At 42.7% G+C, this 20,344-nt stretch overlaps 1 protein-coding gene across 1 annotated transcript in view; it reads right to left on the bottom strand.

Moving 5' to 3' along the window:
- Positions 1-20,344, bottom strand: part of slco3a1a (solute carrier organic anion transporter family member 3A1a) — an 85,558-nt gene that overhangs the window by 54,915 nt on the left and 10,299 nt on the right. Inside the window, exon 2 of the mRNA XM_084335547.1 lies at positions 5,540-5,996. Coding sequence (XP_084191673.1) covers positions 5,540-5,996 — 457 coding nt within the window. The remainder of the gene's footprint in view (positions 1-5,539; positions 5,997-20,344) is intronic.

Here is a 20,344-nt window from a genome sequence, read left to right as displayed (position 1 = left end):
GCCTCTGAATCTGGTTGAGGCTTCCGGGTGGGGTTTATGATGTACAGTTGTATGACGCCTCAGTCAGATGGAGGCTTCCGGGTGGGGTTTATGATGTACAGTATGAAGCCTCAGTCAGATGGAGGCTTCTAGGTGGCGTTTATGATGTACAGTATGAAGCCTCAGTCAGATGGAGGCTTCTAGGTGGCGTTTATGATGTACAGTATGAAGCCTCAGTCAGATGGAGGCTTCTAGGTGGCGTTTATGATGTACAGTATGAAGCCTCAGTCAGATGGAGGCTTCTAGGTGGCGTTTATGATGTACAGTATGAAGCCTCAGTCAGATGGAGGCTTCTAGGTGGCGTTTATGATGTACAGTATGAAGCCTCAGTCAGATTAATCTGGTCGAGGCTTCTATGTGGGGTTCATGATGTACAGTATGAAGCCTCAGTCAGATGGAGGCTTCTAGGTGGGGTTCATGATGTACAGTAGGAAGCCTCAGTCAGATGGAGGCGTCTAGGTGGAGTTCATGATGTACAGTAGGAAGCCTCAGTCAGATGGAGGCTTCTAGGTGGGGTTCATGATGTACAGTAGGAAGCCTCAGTCAGATGAAAGTTTCCGGGTGGGGTTCATGATGTACAGTAGGAAGCCTGAGCCAGATGGAAGTTTCCGGGTGGGGTTCATGATGTACAGTAGGAAGCCTCAGTCAGATGAAAGTTTCCGGGTGGGGTTCATGATGTACAGTAGGAAGCCTGAGCCAGATGGAAGTTTCCGGGTGGGGTTCATGATGTACAGTAGGAAGCCTCAGTCAGATGGAAGTTTCCGGGTGGGGTTCATGATGTACAGTATGAAGCCTGAGCCAGATGAATTAGGGTGAGGCTACTGGGTGGGCTGTATGGTGTACAGTATGAAGCCTCAGTCAGATGGAGGCTTCTAGGTGGGGTTCATGATGTACAGTATGCAGTATCACTCTGTTCAGAGCCCCCTCCTCTGTATACAGTATGCATGTTCAGGGGCCCTGTGGGAAGAGACAGAATTAGCTGTGGATAGCGAAAGGTCACAGCGCAGTGGGAACGGAGATCCTGTTGACGCAAACCCTCCAATCATATTTGTTTCCCTTGGCCCCTAAACGGGTGCCTACGTCTAGACGTGGGAAACCAACCAAAACAAGATAATCTCATAAAAAATTAAATAAAAAACTCTTATCTCAGGCGCCTCTTTTACAACACGAGGTGACACAATGGAGACGTCGAAAGATCCATTTCGGGGAGGGGAGGGGGGGACTCACATGGTTGACAGAAATAGCTTCTGTCGAATAATAACAATTCCAAAAAAGGAGAGTGGAAGCAATATGCGACACTACGGACCACGGGAGAATCCGATGAAGGGAAACCTTGAGAAGGGCACGGCCCGTGACGAAGCACCCTGAACGTGTCGTCCCCCCTCGCTGTTTACACAGAGGTAAGCCGCGCCCCGGCGGACGACAAACAGCGAGGCGGACTGGCGGAGGGCAGAGGCAGCGACACTCCTCTCTCTCTCTGATCCCAGATCTGTTCTTCACAGGGCGGTGTGGTATGCGTGCACAGAGACCCACCTCACGGCTGGCTGGTTGGCATTCCTTCTGTAGTCTGTAATTATGGCTCTTCTCCAGGCCTCTCATCCCCCCCCCCCCCTCTCTCTCTCTCTCTCTCCCTCTCTCACTCCCTCTCTCTCTCTCTCTCCCCCCTCTCTCTCTCCCCCTCTCTCTCTTTCGCTCTCTCCCTCTCTCTCTGTCTCTACACACACAGAACATTCTCACAGGGCAGACCCTGCCTCTTCTGGTGTCGTACGCCCATTACCTGGTAATTTGGCTCGCCCTCTAATTATAACAATAACACACATCACAGGGGTGGGGGTGGGGGGGGTATGCAGCGGCAGCAGGATAGTTATGGCGTGATGAGGAGGGTTACACTCGACCATTGCTGACGGCAATTTCTCTCAGTGATGTGTTGTTTTTCGCCCGGGCTCTCGTCGCCCTGAGCTACGCGCACGGAGGTGTTAGCCTGAGTTGGGGGAGGGGGAAGGGGGCGACGGGAAGGCCGTCCGTGGCGGTCTAACCTGTTCCCACGGTAGATCTGTCTTCCGTCTGTTTGAGCGGTGTGTGTGTTTTTCTGAACGTCGAGTACGCAGTCTCCACAAGTCTGTTCATCTCCCCGTCAAGACGCTCTCTGACCCTCCTCCCACTGACACAGGAAGGAAAACACAACACCCGCACGAGGGCCGTGCGATGACGGATGATGGAAGTCTACGAGGCGAAAAGGGAACACTAATCGCTACGATAACAATGTTCATGCAGTGAGTCTTCGGAGAGAACCCTGTGAAAGTGCAGCGTTTAGCCTTTTCCTCAGATCTCGCCGCGCTTAACGACATTGTATTACTTTGTTCCTCGTTCGCCGGTGTTTTTCCGTAATAATAACAAAAGGGGCGATGAATAACGAATGAACAAACAGGAGGTTACCCGTCTGAGAGGAGAATCGGGGAAGGCATTAAGGCTTACAGGAAATAAAACAAAACACTTCGGCGACGCCCGAGCACCCGTGAAACACCAGTCCCCCACGCCGTGACAATAAGTGCGTTTGTCTCGTGTACAAAGCTGTGTACATTAATGAATAATCTGAATACATTATCAGTATGTGAAAAGAAATCTTACAGGGATTCAGACAATCTCCTCCATTCATGCCCTGCCGAGAAGCACATGACAAGCCTGCAGCGTGAGGATTAGAAGCATCAGCTGAGCGACAACAACTCAATACTACATTGTTCTCTCTCTCTCTCTCTCTCTCTCTCTCTCTCTCTCTCTCTCTCTCTCTCTCCCTCTCCCTCTCTCTCTCTCTCTCTCTCTCTCTCTCTCTCTCTCTCTCTCTCTGTCTCTCTCTCTTTCTCTCTCGGCCTGCTTGTTTTCCCCTCGATCTCTCCTTGTGGCTTTATCGCGAGTAGGACAGCACCAAATCTCCCCCTCGTGCCTGCCAACATTCTAATCAAGGGGGAGTCCACTTCCTACTGTACACTCTTTAAGAAGGTGCTGAGATGGTGCCAAATGCCCAAGTTTTTTACAGTTTTTTGTTTGTTTTTTGTTTGCTTTCAGACACAGAGAAAAGATGAATGCAATGCGAAACAGCTCCAATTTGAGGGACTAGATCAAACTGTCAGACCGTCCGACAGACGACCACGTTAACTCAATCAGTGCCGGAAGCCTAGAGCATCTTTGTTCCTACCACACCAAAGAATAATTTTTTTCGTCAATACATTTGCGTGTTATACCGTGGTGAATATGAGTATAGTTTTAGAGTGATCCTGTCTAATCCCAGAAAATACTATTTCCTAATCAAATATATATAATACTACTATTTCCAAATCAAATATATATAATAGGTATTATATTCCATCATGAATCCATGATTTTTTGATGCTTTGATCATCACCAACGGCATACGTTGTGGAGTAACGTTACACACACACGTTGCGATTGAGGTGAAATCATGGTTGGATCAAAGCAGGATTGATATAATTTAATCCTTACCTTCACTAGGAGGTACCCCAAAAAGAATAATCCAATTGTCTGATCGTGAGTCCAAGTACCGGTGTCCATCGTGTTGCCAACATAATCCACCACTCGCCCGAGAAAGAAAAGTGCGCCCGGAGACATTTGATCGACGCACAGGCCAAGATATAATGTTTAAAAGGGTCCTTGATACTGCCACCTGGGTGGATGCGGCTGGTATTGCACTTTGACATTCTCAGGATGATTCCCCATGTTAACCCCGAGTCCGTGTGCCTGTAATGAATGGAAATATCGAATAAAAGAAATAACGATGAAAACCCGACTATCCTCGGGTCTGGCGTCCAAAGAGTTAACGTGTTGTTAAAAAAAAGGGGGGGGGGAAAGGGAACGCGTCTGGCTCTCTTTCAATTCCGCTGTGTCTCGCAGATAACAAACAGGACACTAACGCAGGGGCACATTTCATCTTTCCCATCAAAGGCCTAATGTGCGAGCTCGGACAACAAATCACAAGCCAGCCCCCCCCCCCCATCAAACACAGAGACACACTGGCCGGGGCCCACGCTCTGTGGTTGTGTCTTCCCAGATAACGGCAGCTCTCATTACCGGCAACATATAAGAGAAAAAAGAGAGAGGGGCAACGTGTCGGGAACCTTCCCCCGCTGATACGCCACGAAGGTGCAAAGGGAACCATTATCGCACATTAGTTTAGGTTTAATATCACCGCTAATTATCTCACTGGGTGGGTTAAAAAAAATCGATTTTTAAACATTACATAGCACGTCACGGACAAAGCCGGGAGCGAACCCATTGTAGAGAAGCTGAGAACCCACTGTAGAGGAGCTGAGAACCCACTGTAGAGGAACTGAGAACCCACTGTAGAGGAGCTGAGAGAGGAGCTGAGAACCCACTGTAGAGGAGCTGAGAACCCACTGTAGAGGAGCTGAGAACCCACTGTAGAGGAGCTGAGAACCCACTGTAGAGGAGCTGAGAACCCACTGTAGAGGAGCTGAGAACCCACTGTAGAGGTGCTGAGAAACCACTGTAGAGGAGCTGAAAAAGCCAGTTGGTTTGAATCTAGCTATATCAAAGAAAGAGATCAAAACAGCAAAACAGGCACTGAGGCAGGAGGCGAAGACAGTGGATATAAATAATATCCCCCAAACAATCTATTTGCGCTTTAGCACAGAAAGCGCTTTGCATGCACCTTTAAAACCTCGCGAAAGCCACATCAGCAACATCTCGCCCTTTCTAAGAGGAGCGGGGATGAGTGCATGCGTTTAACCCCCCCCCGCCTCGCTCTCTCTCTGATCCCTTCGCCACTTGCCAGGAAGGTTCAGCGCCAATGTAATGGAGATTAAAAAGCCTTCCTGGTTTTTCTGCTCACCTGGCTGGCCGTCACATGGACAGACCTGTGCTTCGGGGACAAAGGGGAACACAACACATTCATACTGTATTGACATAAAGCCTCAACGCCCACATCGCACCTGCCGGCTATGAACAGAAAGACAAACACGTCCACGGCCGACCGCCCTGCAGCGGGTTGCCATTTTTTTTTGCTTGCCTTAGGATATTCATGTGCCGGAACAAATTGATTTTCAAATGTCAGCATATATATTTTTTCCCCTTGAATATTTATTTTGTTTCATTGTTTCCAAGGCCTCCTTCAGTAGTGGCCTTAACCGATGGCGATGAGATTTATTTTTCATCTTATCTTATTGCTTATCTAGGGGCGACAGTGGCTCAGGATATAGAGCAGTCGTCTGGTAATCCGGAGGTTCCCGGTTCGATTCCTGGTCCTCCCGGACAGTGTGTCGAAGTGTCCCTGAGCAAGACACTTAACCCCTAATTGCTCCCGATATGCAGGTTGGCACCTTGCATGGTTACCTCTGCCATCGGTGTGTAAATGTGTGAGTGAATGGGTAAATGTGAGGAACAAATTGTAAAGCACGTTTGGATAAAAGCGCTATATAAATGCAGCCATTTACCATTTATCTGGCCCATAGTGAATTATATGGCTCACCGATATAGAGAGAGGAGTCTTTCCTCTTCACGTGATCGTCGATATAGGACACGCCCAGAGGCTGGACCGGGGTGGCCCCGATCCCCAGCAGCACCTGCGCCCCGATCAGCAACAGGTACATCATGTCGGTGTTGACCTTGTTGGCACATAGTTCGTCCTCTCCCTGCTGAGCCGCCTTTCTGCTGGCGTTGCTGCAGACGTCGCGGCCGGTGTCGGTCCGCCACGTCTCCCCGATCTTGTACTGGTTGGTGAGGAACTCCGGCAGCGCCGAGAGGAGGGCGCCGAGGGCCATGACGATACCCCCGCAGCCGATCAGCCGGGGCCGGTGGGCCTTGGCCCCGAAGTAGCTGACGAACAGGATCAGCGCCAGGTTGCCGATCTCGAAGCTGCTGGCGATCACCCCCACGTCAGCACTCTGGAGGTTGAATCGTCGCTCCAGGGTGGTCAGCACACTCACCTGGAAACAACCACCACAACAACACGGTCAAAACAAGGATCTTAGGCATTTCTGTTTAAAAGAGAGAATGCAAAAATGCTGAATGAAGCATAAATGTAAAACAAAATGCATAAGTAATAATTTCATATGATCTACCAAAAATGTTTTTTCTTATGTTAGAATTATATGTGTTTCAGTATTTGACGCTCAGTGAAGAAACTCAATCCCCTTGCCACACATCTATGCTACTCAGTTTATTCAGACGACTGAGACGAGGGAAGAGAGGAGGGTGGCGACCCTATACCCAGGAGGACCACCCTCAAGAGCCAGACCAGGCTTCACTCCGACCAGAACCCAACCCCCCCCCCCTATTTATAATAAATTAACACCGATTCTTATTGTGAAATTTATGACGTTTTTCACATGGCAATTTAAATCTGGTGGCATGTGTAATAGTTTAAACGTAATGGAGATGTGATATTTAGACTAGACCATGTTATTGAGGTTATGCCCTTTTGAATAATTCCTTTCGTTTTGGAATACACACGACTGACTCTCCAACCCTTTCAGATGTTCCATATTGTGGCTGGCGTACAATCTCCACCCTGCCAAGAGGCATTCCTCCTGCAGATCCACACCTGTTTCTCATTAGCTGGGCACTGTCTGCAACATCTACTCCTGTGGCTTCTGTGAGAAGAACTCATCTTAAATCTCTCTCTCTCGCCTGTTTAGAAAAGGAGAGTTGGAGCATATAACCCTCAAATCCCTGGAATCACTCTGCCCTCAGATGCATCACTAATGATAGATACGACACTCATCACTGTGTCCTTTATGATAAGGTTGTTTGGCCCTCTCTGATGGAGAGGCGCAACAAACACTGATATTTGTTCATTTCTAAGGCCCTTATTGGTAAGCTACCTCCTTAGCTTACTAATGCAGTACATCGTTATTGGACCAATACATCGTTATTGGAATGGAATTTTGGAACCTATGGAACCCGTTCTAGTGACCGGCTGGTCCTTATGGTCCCCAGAGTTTGCTCGTAACAGGGTCAATCTGCATTTTGCTATGATGCCCTCTAGCTCAGTGGTCACCAACCTTTTTAAGCCCAAGATCACTTATTTTTTTTTGGTGAAGGCAAGATCTACCTATTGAAGCGTTAAGAGAAAAAGACAGCCAGGATTGTACTTTAAACTAAATTACTTTTATTTGCCTGTATTCTAATTGCATGCAATGCTTTGGTCCAACATTAAAACGTCAAAGTAGAACTGTAATATGCACTTTCTCAGTCAGTGCTAAGTGCAGTCATCTTATGCAGCATCACTTTTCACATCAAAACAAAAGTAGAACTGTAATGTGGACTTTCTCATATTATTAACATTGACAAACATATTTACAATTAGCATTTTATAAAGTAGAACTGTAATGTGTACTTTCTCAGTCAGTGCTAAGTGCAGTCAGTGCTAAGTGCAGCATCACTTTTCACATCAAAACAAAAGTAGAACTGTAATGTGGACTCTCAGGGAAAGATCTTTTTTTTTCAGGGAAATATCTACAGGGAAAGTCTCAAAGATCGACGGGTTGGTGACCACTGCTCTAGCTCATGGAATGAACTCCAACAGCCCTTAAAGCTTAAGTCTCCAACCTTTGTCAATCAAGTTGTACGTGTTTTAATTGATTTGTTATCCTTGCTTTTTGCCTCACGTTGTCTTATTGTTGTGATTTTATATGCCTTTTTTTGCTAATTTCTGTTAGTACACTCGACGTGACTGGAAATGAGGGAAACCTTTATATAAAGGTTTGAAATTAAATTAAATATCATTGTCAAACTGAAATGGAAGGCAGCAGATGATTATGTCTGCCTATTTTAGGCTTTCTTGTTGTCGGTTGGGAACAAACATGCAACTGTTCATAATGCAGTTTGTTAGATATGATCCAAAGGTCAGATGAACAAATACTGTAAGCCACTGTTTCTCTCCAGTACATTCTAAAAGCATGATGCTGCAAACCAGAGAATGACTGCAGGGTTGTTTGGACAGTATGTCATTCTTGTGTCACAAAGCTTTCAATGTGCCATAAAGGACGGTCACTTTAAGGGACCAGAATGTGGTCTGTAGGCCTAATATTATCCTCACGTGAAAACATTATGTCACAATTTAAAGCCAGCCACGCAAACACAGTTGTTTACCCTCTTCACTGTAGTTGAAGTTGTCGCTGTGACAGCAAATCGTGATGTGATAAAGATAAAATGTAACATAACGATGTTATTTGGGAACAAACAGCAGGGTCATGTGAACCTCTTGTGTCACATTTGAAGAACTATCACACTATTTTAAGACCCATCCCAAACGGTCCTTGAAAGGGCATACTAGTTTCCCATTCCTGCAACAATGCCCACCAAGCTAAGTTAAGCCTTTTTGGTTGTTCCTCTGATAAAAGGATGGTGGCCGCAAAAATTATCTTCTCTGAGTTCCTTGAAGTGACTACAATATGAAGCCTCGGGTGTTTCATCATTCTGATCGATTAATTATGCAATCAAAGCTACTATTACAGCTGCTGTTAAAGCTGCTATTAAAACTATAAATGTGATTGAACTGGAGGAGGGCCATATGAAATAAAAGTGTGATTACACCTAAGCACTTTATTGTATGATGTACAGAGCTGGTATATTACATTATAATGTATCAATGTATCTAATGTAGCTCAGTCAAATTTAGTTTGTTTGAATTTCCTTTATTTTAGTTATACGTTAGTTGTATGTTAGTTCTAAGTTGAATTGACTGTAAGAGCTCAAATATTATCTTAACTAAATACATCACAGATTAAGTTTAAATAACATGATATTTAATTTGTACTTGAAATAACTTTCTTACCCATTCCTTAACTTTGATACATATATCAGTGAGACTCCTCATTAAAATCATTCACTTAATGGAAAACCTTTTTACCTACGCCAAGGCGGTTACATTTTTGCCTCTGAACAAGATATCGCAAAAAGTAATGTCCATAAAATGTACTGTGAATATTCATGAACCATAATAGAGAGCACCTATTGATTTTGGTGACCCCGAGATCCTACTGATTAGGGATGCCCTGATCGATCGGCCAGCGATCGGTATCGGCCGATATTCAGTATAAATATGAGATCGGTGAATTCCGATAATGCTTTATTTTCGCCGATCGTGAAAACCGATCGAAAAACATGATCCAATTCTTAGCAGAGATCTCACTCGCTGACTTCTCTCTCACGGCCCCTCCTCCTCCTCCCCTGCCCTTCCCGCACCCGTGTAAACAAGAGGCTCCCATTGCCTCCGGCAGTCTGCTCTGCTCTAGTGCATGCTCTGTGAGCTAACGTTAGCTACCTAGCTATCGTTACTGTTTAAACTATTCACTTTTAGTTTAATACATGAGGCATTGTCTAACGGTATCTAGCTGGCTAGCTACTGATAGCTCCTGATATCAACAAATGTCTAGTAGTGCATGATACCTCCATTAGCTCACGTTAGCTCACGTTAGCTCACGTTAGCTCCCTGTTCAAAACGAAATGTCCCAGTAAACTAAATAGTTCACTGAGGCATTGTCTTAACATTATCTAGCCGGCTAGCAGTAGCTACAGATAGTTCCTGATATCAATGTCTTATATTAACATTGATTCGATGCGTATTCGAGCCCATGGCTTGCATCGCAGTCACGAAAGGGGCTAGCTGAGGGAGTAGGGTATATCTGCAGAGCCGCAGAGATACCCTGCTGAGGGCATGCTGAATGTGATTTGACCAAAGCAGATTATACACACAGACAGTGGAGCTGTTTGCAGATTATAGCGAGCATTTTGACTTGTTGCGTGGTGGCGATGTCTCGCAGATAATACAACTACAAGTATAATTATATAATATATATATTTTATAAAAAAAAGTATATATATATATATATTTTTTTTTATAAAACCAAAAACGATCGGTATCAGTATCGGCCGATATGGCTCATAGACGATCGGTGATCGGTATCGGTGGCAAAAAACGTGATCGGGGGATCCCTACTACTGATGGTATCAATATGTAATATTTTAGATGGTTGATGAGCCTGTATGACCCTCAGCTCCAATTGCATTTGGGAAGAATGTATGGTAAACATGATTTGGACCAAACTTGTCCAAATATGTTTGTCATACAACTGTGAGGTAGTATCACAGCTGTTGATATATAAAACATGGTTTTACAGCCTAAGTCTTTTGAGACTGGCAATCTCGTTTCTGCCATCTACCCAGTTAAATGTAAAGTGTGAAAGTACAGAGTGGATATTGTTGAGTCTTGGCAGAGGTCTGCGCTCTACTGAGTGCATCTTTCTAGTTAATGACAATAAAACTGAAATGATTAGAACAGGGAACTCGTGGGCTAAACTACATGCAGCTACTTCCACCAGGCAAACAGACCACTGACGGACAGACTCTGAATTATCACATGAGCAGACACACAAAAGCACCTTAAGTGTATTACACACCACACAAGCACACTTATTACACGCACACACTGCTGCTACTTACACCTGCTACTTTTACCTGCTACTTTTAAAAAACATATACCTTGTATTGTATAGTTTGTATAGATTGTATTGTGTATTGTTGTTTACAAATATACTACGGTTGAGGAGCTGGGAAATACAAGCATATCCTTTCTCTGAATGTATGTACATTTAAAAAAGCTGTAACAATAAAATAATCTGAATACTGCACTGTACTTTCCAAGTTGTAGGTTTGAATCTCTTTTACAACCTCTATCGTATTTGTCATTATTTCTCTCCCTTCCCTTGTGCTCCCTCTCTCCCTCTCTCTCTCTCCTTTCTTGCCACACTATTTCTAAAGAGGGGATAGAATTGCATGTGTTTGATGTGGTGTTGCTCTGCTTTTGTACAGTTCAATCTGCATTAGTGATGATCACTGAACGCCTGTTTCCTAAGTCCCCATGCCGTAGTTTATGTATGTATGTGATTTTCTGTACATGATCGGTTAGTAATATACGAATACTGTAATGCGAGAAAGAGATTTTTATGAATACTAAAAGGCCAAACATTGGAGTGGACGGTTGGTACAAGATCATTTCAATCCCACGATACTTTGCATCACAGGCATTTCCTCCACCGAGGCATCAGGTATGTGTTTTATTTTGCAAACGTAAAAGTATGTCCCCCTGGGGGGAGCTCCAGTAGCTCACCGCATATCTCGGCGCTATTTCTGCGTCGGGGAAAACCGTGCTCGTCACGGATCTGGGGGACACGAGTTCGATTCCCGGACCCGCCGTCATTTCTCAGAATGTCTTCCCCTGCTCTACATCCCGTTTCAACCTGTTTCTGTCGGTCATGCTTGACCAGAAAAAGCGATAAACTCTAAAAAAGAAAGTTTAAAAAAAAAAAAGTATGTCCCCCTGATGTCCTCCTAATGTCCTCCTGATGTCCTACTAATATCCTCCACAGTATGATATCCAGTATATTGTTTTCTTCTTCTGATATTACCAGGGTTGTAGTGCTATTTCTGGAAGTGGGGAAGCGCACCTGCAGTACTGTCTGAGATACTCCTGTGATTGTAGACAGTGAGACAGCGCACTGAATGGCCATCTGAAAGAAGTAGGGAAGCACTGCTCTAAACCAGGTGACTTGAACATTGGCAATCGCCTTGAAGGTGTCACCAATTCACAGTCCATACAGTACAGTCAGCAGATCATCTTTGTAACGTTCATTTATGGAAAAAGATGGATGTTAGTGTCAGTACAGCCTAATGTCTTGAGATCTGGTGCCAGCTTGCTCGGCGGTTTGTGCCATTTGACCGCTTGTGTACCTAGAACCGCTACGACCGTAAATGTAGTTTACGGTATTCTTCTCAGTATTATTAAGAGTGGTATTGCGACATCACTTGGGATTGTGATATTTGACCCTGTGCAGTATATCGTAGGGTGAAATCATGATATCATGGCAATTATTCGCCGGAACATAATTCAATGTCAACCTGGCACACTACTTACTACATGTCTTTAAGAAATCAGAAGAATATTTTATCTGAACTGACATGTCTGACAGTCTGATGGATTAGAGAGAGCGAGAGAGAGAGCGAGAGCGAGAGCGAGAGCGAGAGAGAGAGAGAGAGAGAGAGAGAGAGAGAGAGAGAGAGAGAGAGAGAGAGAGCGAGAGCGAGAGCGAGAGCGAGAGAGACTCGCAATCCATTCCAAGCCTCCGGAGAATCTGTGTAATGTGGCTTCCCAAGCCGACCGGGCCAAGGAACCGATGAATGAGGAGTTGGTCTAGAAGGGCTCCTCTCCTCAGAGCTCCTGCCAAGCCATAGCAACCTGAGCTCTAAGCAGACACCAACGCCGGCTACTGAGCGCTGTGCCAAGGTCCAGCAGAAGGATGGGGGGGGGGGGCTATTATCCAACCCAATCCAATCCTATCCCATTATCCCAGGTCTCAGGCAGGTAGCAGTGTGCTCAGGAGTGCATTACCCTTAGGAGAAGCTAAGCCCCCTCTTTCTCTTGAGTCTCTTCCCCCGAGTTCAATATGTTGATGCACCTCCAGTCTTACTTTGAGGAGGCGGCGTTTGGGAAAAAGTTCAATGATTTACTAAAACATGATGTAAAGACAACGCGTATTCGGCACCGATCACTTGCTACAGAGAGCAGCAGTTAAAAGAGCAGTGAGCTCGGATCCAGCGGTAGACGGGCTTCACTCGGGGGAGAAACACGGCTGGGATTAAAAAGCAAACTTGTTCATTGGTGTTTTCATTAACAATGATGCAGCTTCGACATAAAATCACCTTTGCGGAAAAGACCGGCATCAGATGGCAAACATCCCTTCTGTATAAATAGGAGGAAAGGTCTTGTGTAAACACAATGAATTCTAGTTTCCTCAGACATAAATACAGGCGTTTTTTTCTAAACAAAACTATTCACATGTACCTCAGGTCCTTTCCTGCTCTTTAAATGCGCCGCCTAACTAAACTAATAGCTCCCCGATGTCAACACTCATTGGCTCGTCACAGCGGGAGACCTAAATGGACCTATCTCAAGCAACGCCCTCTTTTCTCAATCCTCCAATAAAAATCGGAGGATCAAGAAAAGAGGGTGGGGCTTGAGATAGGTCAATTGCGCACCAAATCCAATACTAGACAGATCCAAACCCAAGCCAATTATCCAAAGCAGGAACTGTACTTAACTCTTACATGGTCTTACAGATCCATGGAGGAAATTCTATTTTTTTCTCACCAGTTCACAGAAATGATTCTAGAATAGATTATTTCTTCATCAACAACAATCTCTATCCATCAGTTACCAATTCACAATATCATAGTATTTATATATATATGACAATTTATTTTAATTATATATATATATATATCAGATCACTCTCCAGTGCAACTGGACATACATTTTCCTGATATGGTAGAGCCTGCTATTGTTGTGCACCCAATTAAAATAAATTGTCATGCAATTTAGTGTCGCCCCCCGACAGTATAAAATGTTACAATATAAAAGTAGCCTGACGGTGAATGGTTTCCTAATCTTTTCCTCCGTGTCTGCCTGCGTTATATATTTCTGAGATAGCTTTTTGTGGGGGAGAAATACAGTGAAAACGTGTCAGATATGACTAGAATGCCACGTTTACCCCTGGGACAGATGTAGTCTAACGTTACACTGAAAAACGTAATAGGTCTGTCGAGCATTTATGGCTGCATATTTCTACAACAATTACCAAAGTCTGTGTCTTTGGCCTAATGGTTAACAGTTGTTTAGATTATTATCAGGAGGTAATCACACACACACAAATATTTTCATCAAAATTCAAACAATCTGATGTGGCCATAGTTGTGCCAGGTTCTTAATGACCATGTTTGCTAATGCTACTAGCAAAACAGAGACGGCATGCTTTCAGCAAAGCAGCAGCTTTATTCAGTCTAAAACTACTATAACCAACAACCTTATAATGCTCATCATTTTCAAAATAAAACTGTCTTAATCTTATATAAAGTTAACTCTCATTTAAATATGAAGTATCTCAGGGGTATACACAATGACATTACCAGTTACATTACATGACTTGGTGTATGGAGAAGCCGTCGGCCACTATTGGAGCAATGTTCAGCCGATAACGACAGTTTTTTTTTTTTTGTAATTTCACGTCCCCTTTCACAAACAAAACCACGTCCTCCTTTAGTCGCTAAGCAACACAAGCAACGCATGAGTGTTCATTTATATATCAGCTGTTAAACATGGCCCAGGCTGTGTAGAGCAAGTTGTGCATAGTTTTTGTACTTTTTGTACAGAGCTTTAAGGACAGGATAATTTACATCTACATCTACAATGCTCTCTCTCTCTTCTTTCAAATAGACCAAATATGTCAACTAACTCAAATTTACATCACAGCTGCGACTCAATTACACATATGAGGCTAATTATGTTGTTTCTTATGAGAGAGGGAGAGTGAGATCTGCCCTATAGCCAACAAAATGCACAGTGTTTGCTATTGAAGCCATAGTTCCATGGGGCCAGTATTACCTGGTAATGTGTAATAATTGCGGAGGTCATCTGTGCTCGTAATCCCATGTGGATCTGCCATGTGAATCTGCCTTGCTTGTAATTTGTAATGTAGAAATTCCAGCACTAATTAACTACCATAATTCAGCAAACACACGTCATCTGATAATATTAGTCCCGTGTGAAATGCAAATAGCCATTTCAGTGATTTCAGCTAAATTCATATCAAACTGCTGCAACTCAGCATGGAGATCGATAGGTAGCATATACAGTAGCCTACAGAAATGTATTTTCATCCATAGCGCATAGCTTACTGTAACTGGTAATCATTATTTTCCCCCTGCGGCTGCTGTAATACAGATTTGATTCATCATTGAATAAATATAAATGTATTCTGCATGATAAAGATTTTCCATAAGACAATAGGTGCCATGTGAAACAATAATTTTCACTCACTCACCTAACTCTATGTGGCCATGGTGATGTCAAGTTTAATGCACATCTGGAAATCACAGAGTGCATGCATTAGGCTTAGGGAACAGCCGCACCGTTAGCCTAGCTTAGCGTCATTCAGCCTAGTTCCCAACAGTCACGAAATACACTCCAAATACAATCAAAATACAACTCCAAAACGTTCCTGTAAACATGTTGTGACCTGTGTATTTACCACGTGGAGAAATAAAAAATAATTGAATTATTCAATTATTAATTCACGGACATCAGGTCAGAGTTTCTAACCACAAAACCGCCTCCTCATTCAGTCCCTGCGTTTCCCAGCAGACACCGACCCTTCCTTCCACCACACGACCACGGAGAGCTCTTCCACCACACGACCATGGAGAACTCTTCCACCACACAACCACGGAGAGCTCTTCCACTACATAACCAAAGAGAGCTCTTGCATAACCAAAGAGAGCTCTTCCACTACATAACCAAAGAGAGCTCTTGCACTACATAACCAAAGAGAGCTCTTCCACTGCATAACCAAAGAGAGCTATGCTCTTCCACTGCATAACCAAAGAGAGCTCTTCCACTACATAACCAAAGAGAGCTCTTCCACTACATAACCAAAGAGAGCTATGCTCTTCCACTACATAACCAAAGAGAGCTCTTCCACTACATAACCACAGAGAGCTCTTCCACTACATAACCAAAGAGAGCTCTGGTCTTCCACTGCATAACCAAAGAGAGCTCTTCCACTACATAACCAAAGAGAGCTCTTCCACTACATAACCAAAGAGAGCTCTTCCACTACATAACCAAATAGAGCTCTTCCACTACATAACCACAGAGAGCTCTTCCACTACATAACCACAGAGAGCTCTTCCACTACATAACCACAGAGCTCTTCCACTACATAACCACAGAGAGCTCTTCCACTACATAACCACAGAGAGCTCTTCCACTACATAACCAAAGAGAGCTCTTGCATAACCAAAGAGAGCTCTTCCACTACATAACCAAAGAGGTTATTATATTATATATTAAGGATATTTTGGAACCTTATAAAATCAAAACGAGCTAAGCTGGTGCAGGGACCGTCCCATGAAAACATATATGTTTATCCCAAATTTTTTGTATTTTTCTTCAACAAACTTTTACTACAAGTCAATCCAAAATAATGTTAGGGATAAATATTGTGGGGAGGGAAGAAACATTTATTCATATGCCAAAATGCATAGGCCTATATAATGATGATTTTTTTCTCTTCAAATCAGTAATTCCTCAGTGTTTTAGAGTTCAGAGTAGAATAGACTCTTCCACTACATAACCAAAGAGAGCTCTTCCACTACATTTAAAGAGAGCTCTTCCACTACAAGGCCACAGAGAGCTCTTCCACTACATAACCAAAGATAGCTCTTGCACTACATAACCAAAGAGAGCTCTTCCACTACATAACCAAAGATACTGTAGCTCTTACATGAATTTAATTATTGCACTGAAGAACCATATAAGTCTGTTTTGAAATATTTTGGACAGCCCATGTATTTGCAGTTTTAAAATCAACTCAAATGTGAACGTGATATATCACTAGAAATTACTCAGCCTCTAATGTCTTTAACTATGAATGAACACAACACTCTAAGGCCCCGTTTAGACGGAAACGCTAGCAGGTGAATCCGCAAAAATATTTTTTCGGATGTGCCTTTCGTTTATACGGAAACTGTGTTTTTACGGGGTGAAACCGCAAAAAAGTGAGACTACCTTCCAGGGTGGAATTCCTAGAAACGATAATCCTTTGCGCTTTCATCTAAACTGTCAAACCACATAAAACGATGACGAAAGGCTTGTCAAGGCTCTCGTCGCGTGTACTGCTTACATCACAGGCATGCGCCAGTAGCCTAGAAGCGTAAACAAAGCATGTCTGATTCTATCCATGGCGATCACCTGAAGGCTACATTGGCAGTACTTTTAAATACACAAGAATCTGTCCCGCGGCGTGACTGGACCCACTGTCTGTGAGTGACTCTGCTTTGGTCCAATCACATTCCCCACCCACAGTCTGCGAATCAGAGGCAGAGTAGGGCGGGTCTTCACAGCACGTCATGTGACATATGCGCCAATCGTGTGACAGCAGGGCTCAGTCGTCTGGAGTCGTTACAGCCTCGTCTGCACGGAGAATTCCATCCCAAACCGATAGTCTAAACGCAAAATTAAAAGTGAAACCGTAAGACGACTTTTGCGGTTTCTGTTCAGACTCTCTCCGTCTAAACGTAGCCTAAATGACCATCTTTGGACAATAAAGTTTGAAAACATTGTTCCTTGTTACAAACTGACTTATATGGTTCTTCATCTGAGGTACTCAATTGTCCCCTTATATATTTATTTGTATACTTTATAAATAAGAAAAAAAGTTTAATAATTTCACTTCACGGCATCTGTGCAGCCATGATTATTCAATGTGTCCATGGAAATGACGAAGAACGCAGCCATGAAGGTTAGGGATGCACGATCTGACTTTTTCAGTCCCGATACCGATACCTGGGTTTGGGTATCGGCCAATACCGATACCGATCCGATACCCATTGTCCAAATCCCCCCCCCCCCCACACACACAAAAAAAGTTACAAAAAAAAATGTAATGCACGTTTTTTTCTTTTTTATATTAATATATTTTGTTTTTAAGAATTGTAAAGGATCACAAGTGTGTTAGCAACGCCGAGAGCTGGGCTCGATACCATCATCTCCTGCATTAGTGGCGTGCTCCTTGCCCACTGCGCCACCATGACTGGGATCATTCGTTTGTGCAAGGCAACATCAGTCTTGACTTAAAACATTACTTAGTGAAACTAAATGTAACAAATTAACACAGATATAAATGTACTGAATGGTTATTTCTTATTTTATTTCTTATAAAAAAAATACGATATATATATATTTTACCGATACCCGATCCAGCTATTTTACTGATATCGGCGGCCGACACCGATACCAATATCGGATCGGTGCATCCCTAATGAAGGTATGCATAAAATATAGTCTGTTTACTTTTCTAGATAACTATATGACTGCATAACTCCTAGATGTTCAGACTCTATCCCATAACTCCTAGATGTACTTCAGACTAGATTGCATTGTGGTATGCAATTCAAAGTTATTACTGCATTTTCTTTCAAACTAATTTTTTTTTTTTTTATTATTGCAAAACAAAAATTATTAAAAGTCAGTACTCAACACATAATCATAATGAAACTAACAGACAAGGTGGCTAAAATGACATGCAAGTACAGAACAGAAAACAAAAAAAAAGTCTATAATAATATTTTAACGTATATAGTGTATATCCAACGAAATTACCAATTATACAAATGCCTTATACAGGATATACCCCTAATACCTATTTTCTAAAACCCTACACACATATGCTCCAGCTCGAACCCCCCCCTCCCGGACCCCTCCTTGGATAGTACCTCCATTATCCCTCACTCTAACCAGACACTACCATTATAAGCTAGCTTTTATTCTCTCCACCACTTCTAACCACATTGACATTTTGGATTCGTTGAGACCCAGAATTCTTGCTGTAGATATTTCTTGATAAATCACATCGAGATATGTAAGAGACCAAACCTTCCTGCAAATTTTTTCCGGTTGAAACCAGCGTGATGCGATCAGTTTTTTAGCTACTGTGATACCCGATAAAACCAATCTCTTTAGCTGTGGATTTACTGCAAACTCAAAAACATCATTCAATAGTAATACAGAGGGGTGTACTGGTATATTCCAAGATACGAGTTTTGATAATTGATGGGTCACATCTTTCCAGAATGCCTTAACTCAGGGGTCAGCAACCTTTACTATCAAAAGAGCCACTTTTCCCCGTCCCACAAAATAAAATGCTCAGGGAGCCGCACAACCTATTTACCCTTAAAATGAAGATAACAGTGTATAACGTTTTATATATCCCCAAGCATACCCCACATTTAGCATAAAACGCCTGACCCAAAGTAATTTGCGATTTATTATACTTTATACTTATAGCACACAGTTTGTTGCATTAATGGGATTATAAAGCACACAGTTTGTTGCATTAATGGGATTATAAAGCAACAAAAAGAAACATTTTGACTTTTTAATTGCCGTTTTTACCTGTTATAACAAAGGAAAACCTCAAACTCTTATGAAGAGGAGACAAAACACTGGTGTCTGTAGACCGACTTTGAAATAAAACCCTGAACTATTCAGGTATATTTGAGTCCTTCCCTTATTTGTGGAACATTTATAAAATAAAAAGTAGTCCACTTTGAAAAAAGACTACCATGTGTAGACCTACTTTGAAATAAAACACAGACAAGGAGAAAAAACACTGGCATCTGTAGACCTACGTTGAAATAAAACCCTGAACTATGCAGCTCTATTAGAGTCCTTCCCTTATTTGTGGAAAATCTATAAAATAAAAATATTTCGTTGTTCGCAAATTTCGCACCACATATCACTAAGGTAAGCCTTTTGTTGACTAAATATCTTAGTTGATGAAATATTTTTTCATTCCAGTGTCACAGTATGACATCGATCTCCAAAATAAGAAGAAAAAAAAAAGAAAAAAAGCAAAAAAAAATCTTGGGCCAGGGAGCCGCAGCTCAGGGTTAGAAATTAACATTTTTTTTCAAGGGCTTTTTTTGCCCCCCTTAATTGATTTTCGGGGGCTTTTTTTTGTATTTCGGGGGCACTGAATTTTTATGATGAAAATTAACATAAGGATTATAAAACATTGTTGACACTTTTTTTTACAGTCTTCGTCCCTATGTTTGATAATGTAATGTTAATGTCTTCATATATAGGGCTCTACGCTAACCTTTTTCCCAAGGAGCACATGTGCTCCTAAATAAAATGTTAATAAATAAAATCTAAATAAAAATTTAGGAGCACACAAAGAAATTTAGGAGCACAGTGAAAATTGTTCAAGTAACACAGAGTTTATTAACTATTTATCTCATGCATTATTATACGGTGCGTGTGCACACTATGAATTGAAAATGGGGGACCCTGATGTAAACAAGACGAAAGTCTTTCTCTGGTCTGCATCCCCTTAACTTGTGTGTAATGAGCTGTACTGTATTGTACCCATTCTGCAATCTGTTAATAAAGTTTTCAATCAATCAAACGCAAAGGATATCGGTTGTCAAGCTGCTTTTGTATGTTGTAGTGTTGTTATGATACCAACATTTTGACTTTGATACAGATAGGAAAGGTAATGGAATATATTATTAGATGACAGAACATTGAAAATTCTTTATACAATTATTTAATTCATTATGAAATAGAAATTCCGTTTTTGGGTGGAACGTTTGTTGCAAGGAGGGAGGAGGCGGGGACCGCTGCGTGTTACACACAACACGGAGAAATGGTCTAGCT

Source organism: Notolepis coatsorum (assembly GCF_963971535.1).
Source record: "Notolepis coatsorum genome assembly, chromosome: 18".
Classification (NCBI taxonomy): domain Eukaryota; kingdom Metazoa; phylum Chordata; class Actinopteri; order Aulopiformes; family Paralepididae; genus Notolepis; species Notolepis coatsorum.
This window is presented reverse-complemented; position numbering and strand designations above follow the sequence as displayed.